General features: G+C 31.5%; 1 protein-coding gene across 2 annotated transcripts; it reads right to left on the bottom strand.

Moving 5' to 3' along the window:
- Positions 1–211: 211 nt before the first annotated feature.
- Positions 212–6,360, bottom strand: LOC129895460 (NAC domain-containing protein 54). 2 transcript variants are annotated; one of them, XM_055971182.1, is made up of 3 exons: positions 6,137–6,360; positions 5,765–6,045; positions 212–831 (listed from the first exon to the last, which is right to left on the bottom strand). In XM_055971182.1, exons 1-3 carry the CDS (start codon positions 6,291–6,293, stop codon positions 520–522), a joined length of 750 nt encoding a protein of 249 aa, XP_055827157.1. In that variant the 5' UTR covers positions 6,294–6,360; the 3' UTR covers positions 212–519. The 2 variants fall into 2 exon arrangements, with proteins under 2 accessions (XP_055827157.1, XP_055827158.1); XM_055971183.1 differs by having other exon boundaries at positions 5,768–6,045.
- Positions 6,361–8,183: the final 1,823 nt, after the last annotated feature.

Here is an 8,183-nt window from a genome sequence, read left to right as displayed (position 1 = left end):
TTTTTCGTTCCCAATGTCTTTCTGCCATCTAGTTTATTTAAGTGCATAGGTAGTAACATAACATATACAATAGAAGTGTATATATTGTGTGTACTTCGATCATGTTGATAAATTTGATGGCCAAAGTGTACATCTACATGACTACATACATTTCCCAAATTAAAATACTTGTACTGCTCCCAAAAGACTTAAATATAAGAAGAGGAGAAAATAACAACCATTTCCCTTTTATTTCACAAGTATAACACCATAACAACCTCAAAGAAAGAGGTCAAAATCTGAACCCGTAAAGCCACAATATAAACTGTTTGGCTATACAGGTATATATAATATGACCAGTCACAAAAAACAAATAATTAAAAAACCCCTAAGTACAATTAGCGAAATCATTGTTCATAATCAGGGTAAAGAAAAAAAAAAGGTTACATACTTTATAATCAAATAATATGGATTATTATGGTAAGAAGAATTTTATGTCATCGATCAATCGAGCACAGAGAGCTCCTGATATAGTACTGTTTATAAATTTGTGAAAGCAAGTGGAGAGATCTCTTCACCTTGAAAAGAAGAGTTGGAAGAACACCATACATCTTCTGTAATAAACTGCATCCATGAATCATCTTTTTCTTCTTCTTCAATACAACATGATGATGATGCTAATGGAACATCTGGAGATGGTGTTTGATACTGTTCATGAACATTATTATTGTTATTAATGCCTTGGGTTAATGGGTACTCAAATGATGGTACATTAATACTAGGTTGCCCTAGTTCTTCTATATCTGAACAAACACCATTTTTCTTGAATACACGACACAATGCATATGAATCCTGTTTGCACAACAAAACAAACAACAATGTCAATTATCTATACCGGAACGGTAAGAGTTTAACTTTTATACAGTAAAAGATCATTCGATTAGGAACAAGGATATTTCGAGATTATAATTCAGGAATAACGGAATTATAATCGATAGAATGAGATACATACTATCAAGATTTTGGTATAACATTTATAAGATTGAGATACATATTTAGATCAAACTAATGGACGCATGACATGTGTTTGAATATACACAATCACTATAATTTAACCGTGGTTATTTAATGTATGTTTCATTCATGATATACATCACTATATTTTAACCATGGTTGACTGCACTTGTTGTTTATATCAAATTAATGGATGCATGACATGTGTTTGAAAATACAAAATCATTGTAATTTATGGTGGTTCTTTAATGTATGTTTCACTTTATTAAATTACTTAACCATAATAAGTTGAATTGTTAATGTTAAAACTTAATTCATCGATAGCCTCTTAAAGTTGTTCACATATTTCACTTAGACACTCCAATTAAATTTAATACCTACTGAACACTTTTAGCTATAAAAAAAGTTGTTCCTGTTAGATACATTTTGATAACTAACAAAATTTGTAGAGTGTGTGTCAGACACTCGCGCTGACATAGCAAAATAACTAATTAAAGATACATATATAAATAACTATATATATTGCCACCGCCACCGAGCTCTGACCTCCGTTCCCCAGTTCATCCTCTTCCTTTTTAAAAGAAAAAACACTTAAATCTCCTCATGTTTTTTTTTTTACTTTTTTTTTTTTATTTGTTTTGTTCTTAGGTTTAGATTTGATTTGTGTTTGGGTTTGAGCAAAGAGAAAGAGATGTATGGTGGTAGATTTTTCCGACGAACAAGCTAAAGTAACAAATTTGGAAGTTATAGTTGATCGTTTGAAAGGCTAAGGAGAAAAAAAATATGTTGTTGATGATAGATTTGGAGAAAATCGAGGTGGTTTGGGTGGTGGGTGGTGTGGGTAATGGCTGCAGAAAGAAGGGAAAGAAGATGGTGAGTGGTGACAACCGAAAAATCCAAACACAACAGAAACTTACTAGAGCAAACTTTTCTCGATCTCAGAAATACTACAATTTTTTTACTTATTTCGTCTGTTCATGGAATTTCTTGAAAAAGAAATTAAAAAGATAGTTGTAATCATTTACAATTTATTGAATATAAATTTGTAGAATGGTTCAATTTATATTAAATTCAAGATATATTAGTCCAAATAAATATTTTGGATTAATAAAATTGGGTCAATTATTTAAACCCAATAAATGTGGATTTAATTTAAAAAAACTAAATTCATTGATTTGTGACTCCACTTTGTTAAGCCCAATATCATCTCATTCTAGAGACCCAAAATCATGCCACATGTCAAAGTTAGGTGGCAATCAAGTCAAATTAAATAAGCCACTAAAATCATGCCACATGTCAAAGTTATGTGGCAATCTAAGTCAAATTAAATGAGCCACTAAAATAATGTCACGTGTCCATGTGACATGTTCTGACCAATCAAATTAAAACTCTTCAACAAAGAAATCTGATTGGTCAGTTCAAACCAACCAATCAAATCACACCCTCATACCACTCCCTACAACTATAAATAGGGGTCCTCATTATTCTGAGAGAGGAGGTTTTTTGAAGAACAAGAAGCAAGAAGAGAGCTCGTGGATCAAAGGCCGCAAATTCTCTACAAAGCTACAAAGTTCAAGCAATCAAATTCAAGCTCAAGTTCAAGATCAAGAACGAAGACAAATATCAAAAAGTTCGAGATCAAGTTACTTGTTCATATTTATTATTCGTCATAACCATACAAGTGTTCGTGACGAATAATTCAAATCCAAATTTGAAGACGAAGATTCAAGATCAAGTTATTCAAGCCCTTGACTCTAAATCAAATTCAAATTCAAGTTCAACGTGTTTCATATTATTTGAAGAATCAGAGGATTATTATAGAGATTGTAACCGCATTACATTTTGAAATCAAATATTACACTTTGTTACTCCAATTTTTCGGTCTTGATTATTTATTTTTCTCGGCTCGAAAATTTGTTGTTTACAATAGTAATTAGTTTTTAATTATTGATAACTTACATAAATAGGAAAGAAGATGATGGATGGAGAAAGAAGGGGAAGGAGAAGTGTGGATATGGCGGCGACATATCTATAAAAAATCGAGGTGGTTTAGAGAAAGAGAATGACTAAAGATCGAGAAAGAAGGGGAAGGAGCTTTGATTGTGGTGGCGCCGGCGATTGTGATGGCAGAAGGATGGTGGGAGGGGTGGGTGGTTGAGTCAAAGAAGAAGAGGAGATAATAAAAAAATATAAAAATAAAAAGAGATAAAAAGATTTTGGTTAAATAATGTTTTTCTACGCATCTCTCGTGTATTACACGTATTGCCATGTCAACAAAAAATACTTAATAAGTACAAATATCGATAGTGTAGGTGCTTAATAGGTATAAGGTAGAATTAAAGTATCGAAATAAAATATACGGATAATTTTAAGAAATCGCATGATTTAAACCTAATGTTAAATAACTAATTAATAATGTAACCTAACTATCAGAAAAAAAAGGTGAGATATAGTATTTTATGTATGAGCTGTCATATCTAGAATCTTTATTCTTTTCAGAGAGAAAGAGACAAAGGGGGTGAAGAGGGGGGGGGGGGGGGGGGTTATTGACAAAATCTTGTATCAGAGCATCACACAAGTACATTTGCTGACAACAAAAGTTTTTAGTAGTCAATAATTGGGGCTTTGCTGGATTTATTTAGATATGATTTAAAAGAATATATATAGCTCCCTATAGAAGAGATCCTATAAAGTAGAGGGACAGATACTGAAAAAGGGTAGATCATTGTTCTTACTTCTCTACTTGTATGGAAAAAAAAAGAGAGTATAATATATAGTTGAGATAAGGATTCTTCTTGTCCCCTACTCCCTTCGCTATCTAATCTTACAATTCAAAAGTACAATTACACTTAACTTAAAAATATCTTCAAAGATTATTAAACGTAGGCAAAGAGCAGAGCTAAGGGACGAAAAGGGTTCATTGAAACTTCACATTATATATATATAAGTCAAATTTTCTTTATATAATATAATAAATGACTAAATTTTTAATAAATTTTTTATCTCCGCCACCTATTCTAGATGAGACTAAGAATATTATCTCTGTCTTGTTTTTTTTTTTGGACAAAAAGGGAACTCACTTATATGGTGAAGTCATTGTTAAATATATATGTTTGAAGATCGATTGGCTTATTAAGGTAAAACAGGAATAAAGTGAAAAGCAACGTACCGACACCTTCTCACAGAATGAAAGTGGTACTTAATTGTAGGGGTGGGGACCCTATGCTTTTAGGTTAAATCCAAGTTATGATGATTTCAATTTTTGATGGAAGAATCTTATTGATTAGTGTTTTTATAATCAATGATCATGAAAAATCAACAAAAAGAGAAAGTGGAATAGTACTGATGATGATTGGAGGCTTAGAACAGATTCAATCATATGGGAGGATTTTACTTTTGTCTTACTATCCAAAGACAAAGTGAAGCTATAGACTTTTTTTCACTCAAAGAGATCTAAAACTTCTGCAAGTAACGAATATGTCTTATTTATTTTAAATTATTATCATAAAAGGTATCTCATCATATAGTACTATAATATTACACAAAATATCACACAATGTGGGTCCTAATAATATAACTAATAAAGTAATTTGAAAATCATATATAAAGTTTCATATTCAATTCTCAAAACATATTATTAGCTAAATAATTTCTCATTTGTCATGATACATGTATTTGTGGGAGATAGTAAATACCTCTTATACTTAATTAAGGTACACATGTATATTGAACTGACTCGAACATCACGATTATATAGAAAAGGTATATACTATTCCATTTATCACGCAAAATAGTAAAAAGAGAAAAAGCAAGTGCTAGTAAGAGACAAAAGACCTAGCTTTTCCATGCATGCCATGCAGTCCACGTTCCTCTCTTTACATCAATTTTCAAATTGTACGTAACTATAATCTTATGATCCGATATAAAATGTTTTTTCCCCTTCTTTTTTTTCTTTTAGATGATGAATTTTTTCCACTGATCTTTTGATGTCTTTCACTTTTTTTTTCTCGTGTTTTATCCTTTGAGGGAGAGAGAGAGATAAAAAGCCAAATAACATGGGGGGGCACATGGTAAAGACGATTAATCTTGTTGCTTTTTATCACATCCTTTAACTGTAAAAAAGAGATTTGAAGAGAAACATGTTGAGAGCTAATGCTTTTTAATCTCCAGCAAATTACGGCTTATAAAAATCCATGTTTTTTAAAGTCAAATGCTGACACTTTGTGTCTAAGTGATTTAAAAAATAAAGAGCAATGTAGTTGGTAATTGGAGTTGAAACTCTTTTTCAAAAAGATTATAAGTTTTAAAAATCATAATTAGCGCCTGGAAAAAGGAAAGAGGTAAGAAATACAAAAATACAAGAAATGTTGTGTATATAAATTAATTACTGTAAATATATTTACCTGATGTTTAAACCAAATCAAATAATTTAACCAATTAGAAGTTAAAATTAAAACGAACATATATAGATGGAGTATCACTTCACTTGAATATATATGGTTAATTGATAAATGATTCTATGAAAGACGCTAATCTTGCCTTCACTTCACTGATGTAAATACTAAAGCAGGTAAATCTTCAAAAATAAAAAATAAAGTAAAGCAATGTTGCAGGAAAGTCGATAATGATTATGGCCAAGCAATCTAAATTTTCAAATTGGTACATTCTATTTTATTTAATCCTATAATATATATATAAAGACAGAGTGCGAGTAAATTTTACCTTTGATTTGATATAAATAAATATATAAAATTAGAATAACAATACGAACTACCTGAATGCTGGAGATTTCGTCACATTCTTTATCATCGAGTCGATATTCATGCATTACCCAATCAGTCCTAATCCCCTGCGGCGCTCTTCCCCTGTAATAAACCAGCGTCTTCTTCATCCCAATCGCCCGATTCTGTGACGTCACTCTCCGATCTTTCCCCGTAGATTTCCAGTATCCTGCTCGAGTCGCTCTGTTCGTTCTGAACCCGTTCGGATATTTCCTATCCCTTGGACCGAAGAAATACCATTCCGGATCTCTACTCGGCAAAAACGATTTCTCTGATTCGAAGAATAATTGAATTACAATTTATAATCGAAATTAATTATTAATAAATCAAAAAGGAGGAAATGAAAGTAAATTGAATTGAACCTGCTAATTCCCAAGGCTCACATTTGTAGAGATCAACTTCAGGAATAATATCAAGTTCAATTTCCTGGCCATGGATTTTTCGTTTGAGATAATAATTGACGAGTTCTTCATCAGTGGGATGGAATCTAAAACCAGGAGGCAGTCCGACGGGTGCCATATATACGATTCGATCGATCGATCTCCTCGCAAGTGATTAACAGCTAGCTAGGCTCCCGGAGACTGCAACTAGAATTAGGAGGGCCGTGAACAATATTGTTTGGGTGTATATATATAAAAAGGATTCAAAGTAGCTTGTCTTTGAGTCATTTATCACTTTATTGTCTTTTCCAGATTCTCATTAAACGTTTCTCTCAAGCACTACCTATTATCTTCTTGCATACTACTGGTTGGTTACGTTTTTATAACAATACTCTATTTATGGAGTACTAGTTTAGTTTAGTTCTCCATATTCTAACCTCTTTTTCTTTTTTTTCCATATAATAATATACACTGTCTATATACCTAGCGGGCAAATAAAGACAAAATTTTAATCTTATGTGTTCTAAATGATCTAAATTTGATATTTATATATATTTAATATACTTTTTAATATAAATACATTATTTGAACAAAAAATATTATGTTCAATCGAACATGTTACCTAGACTTCTAGCTCTGCCCCTGACCTCAAGAGAGGCAAGTCATCACCCTTGTTCTCTCGTGAAAAGTTAGCAACTGCGTGTCCAACGCAATGAGAAACATGAAAGGACGTTATTCACATTGCCTGATCACTCTTTTCCCCCACTTTTTGTTTTCTGCTCATGAAAAACAACTCTATTTTGGGGTTTGGAACCTAAGATCTCTAATTTAGAATACTTAAATCATTTTTCATAATCTTTGATGGATGTAGATTACTCTAATGTGAAAGTATAATTTATAAGAACCTTTATGAATTTAGAGGCAGATTCAAAATTTGAAAATAAAAGATGCACCATAAAAAAACAGATGCATATTAGTTAAAGCATATCACGCAATACTGATAATTTTACTAAAAACACAAAAAACTGACATATAAATATGAATTAAATGACCCTAGCTAATTGGTAAAGCTTACTCTGTGGTGTGATGGTTGTGACAACCATTTTAAACCTATGAATATATATATAATTTTGTGAAGTTAATAGGTGCATGTGACCCCTCCTCACCACGTGGGTACGCCTTTGCTTATGATTATAACATTTTTTATGATTAATACTAGCATTTTTCGGCTCTTGATTATTAGTGATTTTAATATTAGTGCATATGATATCTGTCTAAACATATTTAATATTTAATTACTTGAAATGTTGCATGATATAATGCACTTTACCATATTTACTTTAATTTATTAGTAGATAATTAGTGAATGAGGTAAATAACACAAAAAAATAAGTTTGGTAAGGGTGAGGGGGTCATAGAACCTTCACATAAATTTAGGTGTGTAGTTAGCCATTTCGCCATAGTTTAGCTGTGTAGTCGAAAATTTGTTCATAGTTTAGATGCGTTTATAAACCTTATTCCTACAATATAATTTAATTTAGTAAAATTTACCCGCACTCGATATTTATATAAGGAAAGACATGTCTTGCATACACACATTTATCATATAATTATGGTTAAGTGCATGCATTTTTATTTTAATTTAACTGCTAAGATTAAATTATTTGATTTGATGTGGACATCGGTGAATTGATGTAATGTTTACCAATTTCACGTGATATTATATCATGATATTAACACGTAAAGATAACAATTATGAGTATGTATCCATGATTGAAAATTAATTGATAGTACCGGGCCATTTAGGACTATCTAAATTGATACTATGTTTACATTATGAATCCCTACAATATTGTGACATTCCATTTAGGATTAGGAATATGCATTTCCCTTTCTTACTTGATTGAGACTAAGAATTAGGGCATCAGACGTCTTAGGAATTCCATCCCTAACGAGCTAGAAGTGGAACAAGCGCTCTTAGCCTTTTGCTTGAGCGTAGGACTTGTAAAGTCAAAGACTTCAACTTGCT

This window comes from Solanum dulcamara, chromosome 7, assembly GCF_947179165.1.
Source record: "Solanum dulcamara chromosome 7, daSolDulc1.2, whole genome shotgun sequence".
Lineage (NCBI taxonomy): Eukaryota > Viridiplantae > Streptophyta > Magnoliopsida > Solanales > Solanaceae > Solanum > Solanum dulcamara.
This window is presented reverse-complemented; position numbering and strand designations above follow the sequence as displayed.